The sequence below is a fragment of the Hyperolius riggenbachi genome, chromosome 1 (assembly GCF_040937935.1).
Source record: "Hyperolius riggenbachi isolate aHypRig1 chromosome 1, aHypRig1.pri, whole genome shotgun sequence".
Lineage (NCBI taxonomy): Eukaryota > Metazoa > Chordata > Amphibia > Anura > Hyperoliidae > Hyperolius > Hyperolius riggenbachi.
This window is the reverse complement of record NC_090646.1, coordinates 296,202,460-296,216,700: the sequence shown is the minus strand read 5'-3', so window position 1 is coordinate 296,216,700 and position 14,241 is coordinate 296,202,460. Positions and strand designations below refer to the sequence as shown.

General features: G+C 44.6%; 1 protein-coding gene across 3 annotated transcripts in view; it reads right to left on the bottom strand.

Moving 5' to 3' along the window:
• LOC137508264 (excitatory amino acid transporter 1-like) overlaps positions 1-14,241 on the bottom strand; it is a 263,434-nt gene that overhangs the window by 53,750 nt on the left and 195,443 nt on the right. For all 3 annotated transcript variants that reach the window (XR_011020480.1, XM_068233742.1, XM_068233741.1), the window contains exons 7-9: positions 11,266-11,600; positions 5,637-5,870; positions 715-909 (exon numbers count right to left, since the gene is read on the bottom strand). Coding sequence is in view for 2 of the 3 variants with exons in the window: in XM_068233742.1 (XP_068089843.1) it covers positions 715-909; positions 5,637-5,870; positions 11,266-11,600 (764 nt within the window). In the remaining variant the exon portion in view is untranslated. The remainder of the gene's footprint in view (positions 1-714; positions 910-5,636; positions 5,871-11,265; positions 11,601-14,241) is intronic.

The following is a 14,241-nucleotide window of genomic DNA, read 5'->3' as shown; positions in this document are numbered from 1 at the left end:
TACCGTGCGTCGGCAAAGTGGCAGCTGCAGGACCAGCTGCAGGCTGATTAATTAGGAAGCAGCCGCTCGCGCGAGCGGCTGCTTCCTGTCAAATCACGGCGGGGGGCTCCGTGAATAGCCTGCGGGCCGCCGATGGCGGCTCGCAGGCTAAATGTAAACACAAGCGGAAATAATCCGCTTTGTTTACATTTGTACGGCGCTGCTGCGCAGCAGCGCCGTAAGGCTGCACAGGACGGATAGCGTCCTGTGCAGCCTCGATCGCCGGGGGGGCCAGGTAGGAGAGGGAGGGGGAGGATTTCGCCGCGGAGGGGGGCTTTGAGGTGCCCCCCCCCGCAACACCCAGGCAGGCAGGAGAGATCAGACCCCCCCTGCACATCATCCCCATAGGGGGGAAAAAGGGGGGGCAATCTGATCTCTCTGCCTGCAACCTGATCTGTGCTGGGGGCTGCACAGCCCACCCAGCACAGATCACTCAAAACAGCGCTGGTCCTTAAGGGGGGGTAAAGGGTGGGTCATCAAGTGGTTAAATATGAATACCGTAATTGAATGGAGGCGGAATGCTTACTTTCCTCCACATCATACCAAACATTCTGTTGTGCCCAATGCGGTTAGTGTTCCAACAAAAATAACCTGTGTGGTGGCAACAAGAAGTTTAATACAAACATCTGTAGCCTGAACAAAGACAGACAGATGTAAATTATGACAGCACATTACCTGATTGTGATTATCTGCCCGAAATTTAGTTCATAATTGTTCACTTGGGCAATAAATATGGCAGCTAGTGCTTCATACAGCGCAGTTCCATCCATGTTGATGGTGGCCCCCACAGGCAGCACAAATCGAGTGACACGTTTATCTACACCATTGTTATCCTCCAAGCATTTGAAAGTGATGGGTAGAGTAGCAGAGCTGATAAAAAAATAATTATGTAGTTACTTTAAACAAAAGTAAGCAGATATTGCCCTGTTCTGTTGATGTACATGTCCTATAGTATGCTGTTGTAACCTATATGTGCATGAAATGAGCTTCCAATCATATTTCACCACAATTATGGAGTTGCCTCCCTTAAGTGTCCCAGTTCTTCTTTCAATTAAAAGTATCTATTATCCCACCCAGGCTCTCCAGCACCCGAAGCTGAGACAGCAAAGTCCTCCCCTCCATCCCTCCCACCCAGGGCAGCCATCGGGGGGGGGGGGGGGGGGGGATACAACTGACACTGCAGTGGGCCCCCCCAAAGCACTGGAAGGGCCGCATGTGCTGGCTGTGGGCCTGTGGCTCACTAACCAGCACACCGCGTTCCAACACTGAGAGAAGAGTGACATCAGTGTTTGAACATGGGGAGCAGATGAGTGAGCCCCCTACAGCAGACTTTCTATACTGGGGCACCACCTATATCTGGCTACAGGCTACCTATACTGGGGCACCACCTATACCTGGTTACCTATACTAGGGCACCACCTATACTTGGCTGCTTATACTGGGGGCACCTGTACCTGGCTAACCTATACTGGTGCACCAGCTATACCAGGCTACCTATACTGGGGGCATCTACCCCAGGCTACCTATACTGGGGCACCACCTATAGCTGGCTACTTATACTGGGGGAACCTGTACCTGGCTACCTATAACTGGGGGCACCTATGCCTGGATACCTATACTGGGGACACCTATACCTGACTAGGGCAGGGGGACGAGCTGAGACAGAAGGAGACAAGAGGTAACACAGGGGGATAAAAGAGGCACAGGGGGAACAGAGGCGGACAAAAGAGGCACAGGGAGAAAAGAGATGAGACTAACATGATGTCACACAGAGGGACACAAAAGAGGCACAAACTGAGGTGAGACAGAGGGAGACAAAAGAGGCACAGGAATAAAAGAGGGGGACAAAAGAGAAAGGATAAAGGATAAGAATGGACCTACAAGTTCCTATCTCATTTGTTAACCAGGGACGACTTGTATTTTGCTAGTATTTGGCTCCACCCACAACATGCCATGGTCACACCCACTTTTTGCAGCATGACGCTGCGCATGCCGCTTTCTTCAGTGTTGGAGCCATGCACATTTTTCGCCACAGCGCATTTCGCGCACGGACACGGGGTGGGGTGGCTTGTGGGCGGGCACAGCAACCAATGGGGGGCCCAGGCCTGATGATGTGTGAGGGGCCACAACATTTCTGATGGCAGCCCTGCTTCCCACCTCACCCATCACACACTGATTGCTATTAGACTAAGAGGCGCCACAAGGCCCCCAACCCCCCATACCTTAATCTCTAGTTATCTGGCTTGCAGTCACTGCCATGTATCCCCTTTTCTTATTTATCTCTGCTTCAAACACAACAGGAGAATGATAGTTGAGTGAGTTCTGCTCCCCCCTCCTACACTGCACCCAGAGGCTGGAGTCTCTCTCGCCTCTACCTCTGCCCGGCCTTCCCACTCTCCACTATGCAAAGTCCTCCAGTATCTTCTGCACACAGTGGTACTATACCATTGTACCATCAGGCTCCTGGAGTCAGTACGCCTTTCTGACAATACAATACAATACCATTTGTAAAGCGCTTTTCTCCCACAGGACTGAAAAAATAAAAATATATGTCTCAGATCAATAAAGGGCTGCAGGCAGCACTACACTGAAACACTGTTTCTTACCCTTTTGCACTCCATGCAATCAGTCAGGGGCGTAGCAATAGGGGTTGCAGAGGTAGCGACCGCATCGGGGCCCTTGGGCCAGAGGGGCCCCGAAGGGCCCTCCCTCAACTATAGAACTAGCTCTCTATTGGTCCTGTGCTTGTAAAAATCCCTTCTATAGATACTTTGAATAGTGGTAATCATTAACAAACTGTTCCCCATCCCCTTCTGGCACCTCTGACACTGTAGTTGCCATTGGCAGGTTTTGGTGCGCTGTATCAATTGCTATATATATATATATATATATATACATATATATATATATATATATATATATATATATTATATATATATATATATATATATATATATAAAGTGCTTGGGGTGCCCCATTGTAAAACTTGCAACGGGGCCCACAACTCCTTAGCTACGCCACTGCAATCAGTCCACTTATTTGTGACCTTCTCTTAACTTTGCACCTAGCAATTATTTATAATTGTCTCAATAATTAGTGCTACTCTCTGTCCCATTATCCAACACTTGGTGCTCTTTCCCTTTCTTTCCGTACAATCAGGACAATCCTGTTTAGTGCCACCTCCCCCCCCCCCCCCCCATTAATTAATTTATTCTTGTTATTAGTGCCCCAGGAAATTTTTTTAGTGGGTGCTATGCAGGTGCTGGATCTTTTCTAGGGGTAGCCGTGAACTTGCGCAAATGAAAAATCAAGGGGCGCGGCCAAAAATCATGGTGTGTAGTCAAAAGAGGCGTGTATGCATCAGAAAGTGGGCATGTATAGGTAATAAAGTTGCCCCAGTATAGGTAGTATAGTTCCCCAGTATAAGTAGTACAGCTGCCCCAGCATGGGTAGTACAGCTGCCCCAGCGTGGGTAGTACAGCTGCCCCAGTGTGGGTAGTACAGCTGCCCCAGCGTGGCTAGTATAGCTGCCCCAGCGTGGCTAGTATAGCTGCCCCAGCGTGGCTAGTATAGCTGCCCCAGCGTGGCTAGTATAGTTGCCCCAGCGTGGCTAGTATAGTTGCCCCAGCGTGGCTAGTATAGCTGCCCCAGCATGGCTAGTATAGCTGCCCCAGCGTGGCTAGTATAGCTGCCCCAGCGTGGCTAGTATAGCTGCCCCAGTGTAGGTAATATAGCTGCCCCAGCATGGGTAGTACATCTGCCCCAGCGTAGGTAATACAGCTGTCCCAGTGTAGGTAGTCCCAGTGTAGGTAGTCCCAGTGTAGGTAGTACAGCTGCCCCAGTGTAGGTAGTACAGCTGCCCCAGTGTAGGTAGTCCCAGTGTAGGTAGTACAGCTGCCCCAGCGTAGGTAGTACAGCTGCCCCAGCGTAGGTAGTACAGCTGCCCCAGCGTAGGTAGTACAGCTGCCCCAGCGTAGGTAGTACAGCTGCCCCAGCGTAGGTAGTACAGCTGCCCCAGCGTAGGTAGTACAGCTGCCCCAGTGTAGGTAGTCCCAGCCTAGGTAGTATAGCTGCCCCAGTGTAGATAGTAGATCTACCCCAGCCAGTAGGTAGTATTCTGCCCCAGCCAGTAGGTAGTATTCTGCCCCAGCCAGTAGGTAGTATGCTGCCCCAGCCAGTAGGTAGTATGCTGCCCCAATGTAGGTAGTATGCTGCCCCAGTCTGCTCCCCTCTCCGCTCCCGCGGCCGCCGCTCGTGCATCCTTCTGAGCTGGGCAGCCGCTACCTCTATGGTTGTTCCCGCCACCTCCTCTCCTGGGTCAGGCGTCTCCCCTCCCTCTGTAGTGCTACAAGAAAATGGCCACCGATGTCTGCATTTGTGGACATTGGTGGGCATTTTCTTGTAGTACTACAGAAGGCAGAGAGTGGGGTGGCGAGCGGCTGCCGCTGCGGGTGCTCAGGTGGTGCTTGGACAATTTTCGGGGGTGCTTCGGCACCCCAAAGCACCACCCTGGCGCCGCCTATGATTAGCTTCCAATTCCATGCTACTCCTCTATAGTGCTTCCTATTACAGTAACCTGCGGTAGTGTTTCTTATTGTAGTTCCCACAATTATAGTGCGCCCCTATAATAGCGATTTTTATTATACTGCCACACTATCACACGGTTTGTATTACTGCCCTCCTTATCATACTGATCCTCAATCTAGTGCTTATTTTTATAGCAGGAGCCCAAAAGGTATTTTTTTTACCCCACCAACTGAGGCCAATCTTATCAGAGAGAGAAAGGCCAGGGAACCCCTGCAATGTCCTCAAGGAATCCTGGTTGAGAAACTCTTCTCTAATTATTACAATCAGTCTTTATCCAAACCCCTGTGACTAGTACCCCATCCACACAATTTCAGTTTGAGCTCCTTCATTTACCCACTTTGATCAGTGTTCCTCTTGCACCACATCCTCAGCAACCCACCACCATCTGTGAATGTTCTCTGTGCTCCTCAACTGTTAGTGTCCCTTCCTTTTTCTCCCAACCCTGTGTTTATTGCACACCTACTGCTACCACCTGTAATCTCATTCACTCTTTCAAATAGTGCTCCTTCGCACTGCATTCTACTCAATTATTCGTACATATATGGCCAGTTTTAAGCAAAAATTTGCAAGTCCAATTGGTTTGCATCAATATGGGAATTGTATGTCTGTTACATGCCAGCTGATTTTCTTCTGCAGAAAATTCACATTTATTTAAAAAATTATAGCGGCAAATGCAAATTCCCAAACATGTAAATTGCTTGCAAATTCAATTGTGTGAAAAGGGTCTACCCCTATCTTCTCTCCTCTCCTCCCATAGTTAATGTAAACATTTTATCCCAATTTCTGAAACAAATTATTCCCTGACCCAGAGACCCGCCTCCCTCCCTATTAGTTAGGGCTTCTTCTTCTCCCCCCCAGTTAGGTAACAAATTGCTCTTAGGGCCTCCTGGTATCAACAGTAATAATGTAACGACTAACAAGCTTCAGTTTTTATAAACATTAGAACAACATGTAGAACAAATTCCATTTCATGAGGAATATGTATAATTAGAATGTGAAATATTGCTTACCTTGAGGATGTTCCTAAAGCAGTGATGAGTGCTTGCAGAAGTCCGCCAATGAATGGCCAGGGGTTGCGTCGAGTAACAATGAAGAACAACAAAGGCAGTACCACTACTGCATGTATTAGGAGTCCTATTATAACAGTGATGGTGTACATGCCTAACTGCCCGCCCATAACCAGCAAGTCATCCATTTCAAGGATTTTTCCTGAGATCAAGAACATTATCCCAATTGGAGCATACCTAGCAAAAATATATAATTATTTTGGCAAATGCAATATACATTTTCTGAATAGGAAAGAGGGACACAGAACATAAAAATTTTCAGAAAAAGACATGCTTCCCTTGCCACATCCACACATGCGGCAAATAGACATTTTCAAACCTTTGCAGATGGCATAATAATCAATATCAATTAAAAAAAATATGGCAAAAATACACACCACTTGAAGATATGGCTTCTTTTTCACCATCTTACCTTTATACTGCACATAATATAATCATTTAGAGAGTATACACAGTTTAGATCAGTACTAGTTAACCCGTGATTTTCAAAAGATTAGCACACCACAACTGCTGCAAAGTCTGTGCGCACTACCACTGCTCACAGCCAGCGTGCATCCACCAAAGCCTGCCTACAGCACAAACTCAGAAGGTGGCCGTTGTGGTGTGCGCGAGCAGCTCCGTCCATGCCCTGCATAATTACTAATAACTTTTTATTTATATAGATAAGGATTTTTATAAACTGAAGCAAACCTACCAATAGTTAAAATATAGACCCAGAAAATCCTTAATCATCTGTCTGCAAGTTAGATGGCATACCATGTACAAAGGACAGCAGCTCTATTCAGGAAGCGTTCGACTTCTCTGTAATTAAAAATCAATTAGGCAATAGTATTCAAAGCACAACATACTGTACTTTTTGGACCATAAGACCCACTTTTTCCCCCCCAAAAGTGGGGGAGAAAATTCAGTGCGTCTTATGGTCTGAACATAGCAGGCCATAAATATATATTGCAACCCGGGGAGCACCGGCGGAGCTGTGAGCCTAGAGGCTCACCCTGACTGGGCTTGCTGTTGCCTTAATGAGGCAAGTGCATCGGCAGAGCTGCGGGCAAGGAGGCTCACTCTGACCGGGTTTGCCTTCATCTCATCAGCTTCTGTTAATGTCCTGTGTATGCAGGCAGAGAAAAGGATGAGAAATGCCGGCACTGCTGTAAACTGCTTGTTTATTCACAACATATGGTGCAACATCGTGGATTCAATTGTATGCATATTGAGACGTAACATACCGGTTTGCTGGTAAAGCTGTGCGGTGGGTGCTGGGGGATGAGAGCCTTACGGCCGTTTCGCGCAGATGCGCTTCTACGGAGGCCTCCCACAGTGCGCCATCTTGTTGCCCCATTGTGGGATTGTACTGCAGCAGTAACATTTATATTATGTTGCCCATTGAATGTAAAACATTTTATTTCTATTAGCGGGTATATAACACCTGTTCAGTACCTATAGGGCATGTCATTTTTGACAAGTGTGTTTGTAAACTTTTTTTCCCTGGTATCGTTTTTTCGGTTGTGTTTGATCCAATAGCTGCACCTGCCAGACATTGGGAGAAGGCTTGGTTGGGAGTTACAATAAAGAGTGGGCAAGGTATGTAGGTATGTAGAATAATGTGAAGAGATGGGAAGAGAAAATGGGAAAACGTGGAAGATGTGTGGATGACAAAAATGAAGATGGGTACAGAGAAGGGCTGAGGTATAAAGAGGAGTGGAAGAGAAAGAATGAAAGTAGCCAGGAGAAGAAGGCATATGGATAGTGAAAGGTGCAAAGAAAAACATGATTTATGAGTATGTATTATGACAGGCTGCAGAAGGAAGGTCACCAGGTTTTTTGGTCTTCCCAGCACAGATGGTAAACTGTTTCTATGCAATACCATCTCTTTTATCTTACATAGTTGCTTTCCATTAAGCCAGTGTTTCTCAAACCTGTCTTCATAACTCCCCAACGGTGCATGTTTTGCAAGCAACCTCGCCTATGCACAGGTGGGCTAATTAGTATCTCAGCTAGGTGGATTCCATGTATCTGAGACACTAATTACCCCACCTGTACATAGGTGAGGTTGCCTGCAAAACGTGCACCAATGGGAGTCATGAGAACAGGTTTGAGAAACTGCATTAAGCTATTTCAGTGTTCTGAGTTCCTGAAGAACAAGCATTACATTCACATAGCATTACATGCCTGAGGAATTAAACTGCATTATCTCCACTCTGATTCCTAATTAGGATGCAGGACCCAGCGCTGCAAATTTCCTATGGGACACTCTCATTATATAGTGCATATGAATAAGTATATACAATCCCTAAGACACCTCTGCACCATGGATACACTGGGTTTAGTGTATTTTTTTCCTGGTTTTTGTCCTCTAAACTTAGGTGGGTCTTATGGTATGGAGTGTCTGACGGTCCAAAAAATACGGGTAATTACGGTACACATCAGCAGAATTCTGAAAATCAGTTGAGCCAATGCCCTGCTAGGTTTTTGCTACACAATGCAGCACATAATTAATTTTGATGATTGACCTGCCTGTATGCACTACCTTGTTAGTATAAGTTACATTGGGGCTGATCCAATTCCCTGTGCTCTCAGGGCTAGTTCACAATGGTCAGTTGCATTGCAGAATAATTCTGAATGTCAACTCACGGCCCATACAATTCTATTCAGATTACTGCGTTGTAACTGATTGGGTTATTCTAACTCACTGCATGCAGGCTTTGTATTAAACTCTATGTCCAGTCCTCGTTGCAGTTCACACTCATAACACATGCATGATGCAACTGACCACTGTGAACCTAGCCTTAAAGGGAATCTAAAGTAAGCTGGGTCTTCTACCAGCCCCTTGCAACCGTCCTGTGCCTGTGCCGTCCTGGAATGATCTTCTGGTCCCCCGCATGTGCAGGACGTCATAGAGGATGCTCGTAGCCATGGCCGCACAGGCGCAGTGGCCGGTAACTGGCTCTGTCACCAAAATGGAAACTGACCCATCGCGGGGGGGGGGGGGGTGCAGAGTATCGTTCCAGGATGACATGGGCACAGGGCAGCTGCAGGGGGCTTGTAGAAGCCCCAGGTAAGTGAAAGTGATTTTTTTTCAGTTTACTTTAGATTCCCTTCAAGTTTTCTTCTAGGAGATCATTTTTCATCTCCTGTTGCTGGTGACTTAAAATGCACTGATTAGATGTAAATTATCACCTAGGAGAAAACTGAGAAGAAAAAGTAAATTGAATAAGGGCCATTAAATTAGTTTTAGAAGTAGCATATTTTGACAAGACAGGGCAACACATCAGCTGTCAATTAAGATGGTCAATGAGATCTAAATAATTCAAGCTTACATACAAATGCCAAGAAAACTGTATGCAGATTGGAACTGGACCAAACACAACCAAAAGTGCATTTGATTGACCCAGTTCCAAGCTGAATAGAAATAAATTTGCATTCAAGACAATTATTTGCATATCACTGACCATCTGTATGTGTCTGGTTATGGAGTAATGTAAAAAAGAGGAACCCATGTTCCACCAAAAATGTTTTACCAAATGGAACCCCATCACCCCTAGTTTTAAAGCGGTATAAAACCCTGACATAATATTCAACAAAAACTTGTTTTTCTACTTTTTATATGCTATACGGTTATCATATTTTCATTTGTGCATAAGTATTATTCATTTAGAAATTACAAGTTCCCAAAGTACAGGTTTTTTTTTTTTGCTCGGAGAGCTGCCTTTGCATTTTATTCATAACTGATTTATTCATTTTGAATTTTGAGCAGAAATGCTTTCTGAGTATCTGTCTGTGTTCCGGAGAGTCTGCACAGTAAGAGAATGTGTCACATTCCTCACTTGATACAATTAAGTAAACACAAGATAACATTATCTACATTTTGGATGCGTCCAGATTTCTCTGCATTGAACTTTCAAGTCCTGTGTGTAAGCCTTTGAATGTTGTTCTAGTAAAAAAAAAATGCTGGTTGTATATAATATGCTGCAAATAATTTTTTAGAGCAAAAAAGAAATGCTGAGTTTCATTCCGCTTTAAGCAGATGTGAGCTCAGTATTAGAAATCAAAATAACAGTAAGGGTTGTGGTCATTGTAATCCAATCCGTAAAGTGTGTTCTTTAAAATAATTCTCCATTTCTGCTTGCACTTCCAGGTAATGGAAGGGCAGACGAGCTCCCCTCTGATGCCACCCTCCAACCTCAGCACAGATGCAGAAGTCTGAATGCTCACAAAGAGGTGTATGCACCACACTGCATTAAGCAGAATTATGTCTTCTACTGCTTTCTGCTCTACTCATAGTGCAGTTAGACTTTAAATGGAACCTGAAGTGTGTAAAATTATGTAAAATAAACACATGACATAGCTGCAAATTAATATTACATACTAACCTCACAATCACTTCCTCTCAGAAGCTCACCATTTTCTTCTTATAGTGATCCTTTCCAGTTCTGACAATATTTTGTCAGAACTGAAATATACCAGTTGTTGTCAGTTATATGTCAGCAGCTGTCAGTTACAACTGAATGTGCTAGGTAATGTCCATGTTTTCCTATGGCTCAAGTGGGCGATATTACAGTTTAACAGTGTGCTGACCAGGAAGCTGTTATGGGGTTACGGCCATTTTTAAAATGGAGGACGGAGAATTCCTTTGATCACAGTGGAGAAATGGGACGCAGGAGAGGAGAAAGAGATTGAGGTGTAGATTACACAGGAGGCAAGTATGACCTGTGTATGGTTATTTTGACTTTTTATTTTCAGTTCAGGTTCTCTTGAATGCACATTGTTCTGCTTAGTGCATTTTAGTGCATACACCCCAAAGGGTGGGAAAGGGGCAAGTAATGCTGCAACCTTCAACTCTCCTGTCAAACAGGACCCATGTTGGCTTAATAAAAGGAAATATTGATGGACAGACAGCAGGCAGAGATAAGGCTGCTAGGTTTGCAGCCTTCTTACTGGTTTTGATTTTCTTGTACAGAGTTCTGGTCTAGCTAGTTCATAGGCTAAACTATTGATGGTGGCAATTTTAATTGAACATTTATTTCTACAGTTCAAGTTAGAATTAAAAAAGGCCATTGAGAAACAAGTTGACTAGTCAATTTGGTCGTAAAAGAGGGACTCTTCCTTACATTGGCCTCAATTCACTAAGCTTATTTCCTGTATTTAATAACGTTTCTGAGCTGTTATTATAGTTATCACTATGGTGATAAGGCATGTAGTATTGAGGAAACATTTTACCTCAGGCAAACCTAAAGTTAACTCTTCTGTCTTTAAGTTAAGGTGAGATCTCTAAAGTTAATGTTTCAATCCTTAAAATAACTCCAGAATTCTAAAGTTAAAGACAGGCATGTGAAAATAACTGCAGAGGCGGTAACTTAAAGACTGGAGTGATAAGAGAACTCTCACTGCAAAAACTTATCTCTACACCATAATAAGGCAAGCTTCTTTAGTGAATTAACACGGAACATACCGATCCATGTGTGGTGATAAGCTTTCTCTTGTCTTATTATTACCAGCATGATCTTAGTGAATTGAGGCCATTATCTCAAATGAGAGAGAACTACAATCTGTTCATTTTTGGGTAACTTCTTACCATATGATGATGGCAACCAGTCTCATAATAGCCTCATTAAGGCAATCAAAGAATTCTTTGAGAGCCCTCCCCTGTTCCTTCATATGTCCAATCACAAGTCCAAAACACAAGGAAAAGACCACCAGGCCCAAGGCATTTACTCCATTTGCTGAGCCAGATGTGGGCACGATCTCTTCCAGCTCAATAATCTCCTGCAGTTTCTCCATTGCACGGGTGACGTTCTCCACAATCCCACTGACATTGATGGCCTCGGTGGTCTGTTCTGTCACTGATGTAATGTTCAGATCAGGTGCTACAGGCACTTTAAATACCCGGGTGTTGTACTGTGTTTTGTACTAAAACAAGAAAAATATTGATTAACTACCAAAATGAAAGTTAGATTTTAGTGACAATAAACGTGTTGTTGTCCTTTGTTTCACTATGGGTGTTTTCTTGTTTTAATCTACGCTAATCTAATCTATTTTACATGTCTTTGCAGTAACAATAACAAATTAATTTCCAGGAACCAAAGGACCTGTTTAAAAATTCCTTAAAATCTGTATTTTTTTGTTAATGCTGAAACACAAGGGGAAAATGTATAAAGGGGGGGGGGGGAGGGGGGGGGGACGTCAAAACAAATAAAACATATATAATTGTTCTGCAGTTTATATATTCTGGTCACCAATTTTATAATGCAATGGTTAAGAAATGGGCAATCAGATTTATTATTGTTGCTGCTAAATTTCCTTTTTCCCCCCAAATAACACATCCCCCCCCCTCCCCGAAACAAATACCCCCTAACCCCATCTCTCTGCATGGAGGTAGTCTTTACCAATATTTACTATCAGATTCCAGAACTCTCTTCTCCAATTTAACCATTTCAGCCCGCGGGGATTTTTCACTTTATGCATCAGAGCAACTTTCACCTCCCATTCATTCGCTAATAACTTTATCACTACTTATCACAATGTATTGATCTACATCTTGTTTTTTTCCACCACTAATTAGGCTTTCTTTGGGTGGTACATTTTGCTAAGAATTATTTTTTTATAAATGCATTTTAACAGGATTAACCTCCCTGGCGGTAAGCCCGTGCTGAGCACGGGCTATGCCGCCGGGAGGCACCGCTCAGGCCCCGCTGGGCCGATTTGCATAAATTTTTTTTTGCTGCACGCAGCTAGCACTTTGCTAGCTGCGTGCAGTGTCTGATCGCCGCTGCTACCCGCCGATCCGCCGCTATACGCGTCGCCGCAGCTGCCCCCCCTCCCAGACCCCGTGCGCTGCCTGGCCAATCAGTGCCAGGCAGCGCCGTGGGGTGGATCGGAGTCCCCTTTGACGTCACGACGTCGATGACGTCGGTGACGTCAGCCCGCCCCGTCGCCATGGCGACGGGGGAAGCCCTCCAAGAGATCCCGTTCTTTGAACGGGATCTCTTGATCTCCGATCGCCGGCGGCGATCGGAGGGGCTGGGGGGATGCCGCTGAGCAGCGGCTATCATGTAGCGAGACCTCGTCTCGCTACATGAAAAAAAAAAAAATTAAAAAAACGTATTTGCTGCCCCCTGGCGGACTTTTACAAACCGCCAGGAGGGTTAATAAGAAAAAAATTGAAAAAATGCATTATTTCTCAGTCTTCGGCCATTACAGCTTTAAAATAATCCATGCTACCATAATTAAAACCTATGTATTTTATTTGCCCGTTTGTCTCGGTTATGACACCATTTAAATTTTGTCCCTATCACAATGTATGGCGCAAATATTTTATTTGGAAATAAAGGTGCATTTTTTCCGTTTTGCATCCATCACTATTTACAAGCTTATAATTTAAAAAATGTTTGTAGTATACCCCCTTCAAATGCATATTTAAAAAGTTCAGACCCTTAGGTAACTATTTATGTCTTTTTTTTTGTTTTCCATTTAAAATTGTATTTGGGTAATATTTTGGTGTGGGAAATAAACAGTTTATTTTTAATGTTATTATATGTGTAAATTGTAATGTAAAAAATATGTAGATGTAGTTTTACTATTTGGCCATAAGATGGCCAACTTGAATTTTTTTTTCTCCTTGTGCTTCTTGCTAAGCGGAAGCACAAGGATGACGCGGAAGATTTTACATACAGAAAGACTGAAGCCTCTTGTAAGAGCGCTCCGGTTTTTCTGCTGGGGACACGGATCGGTGATCGGGAACCATGTTCCCGTTCACAGATCCCAGGGCTACTGGGGGACAGCACGGGAGCACGGGGGGGGCGATCGCACGCGGGAGCGTGCCACCGCAGCAGAGCACCCGCCCGGACGTGAGCTTCACGTCTAGGTGGCAGAAATGGTTAAGGTTAGCCCTTACACAGATGCCCCTATTCTTAACCTGCCCAATGTACCCACAATGTCTTCCGCGCAATACCATGTTGTATACTTAAAGCGTTCCATAAGATGATTTATTTCCTGGTGGGTAAACATCTTGACAATAAAGTTCCTCCAGAGTTTAAAAAAAGCCTTTGCACGCTTTTCTTTTGCTTGGAGGACTAGTAGTTTTTCTATGGCGAATAACTTGAATATTTCCTTTTTAACGTCTGACATTTTAGGTAGACTTGGCTTCAGCCACCAGCTGAACAAGGTTATGCATGCGATAATGATGATATGGAACAGCAATGAAGGCTTCTCCTGCGGATCTGTATCTCCCAATTTGGAATATTTAAATAGGCACAAATCTCTGTCGTTAGCCACACTTTTGTGACCAGGGCCGGATTACCAGGCAACAAAAGCAGTCGCTTGGGGCCCCATTCAGAGTCAAAGGGGCCCCATCAGCACATAAACCAGCCCTCGCCATCCTGTCAGCGGTGGCTGGATGGTATAATGGTTAAAGGGACTCTGAGCAGTGCAATAACTATGGAAAGATGCATATCATTTTAAAGCTCTCTTTCTCCTCTTTCCAATGATATATAAACCGCCGCCCTATGCCTTTTAGTTTTCGCTATTTTTGCGATCGAAATCACGGCCACGG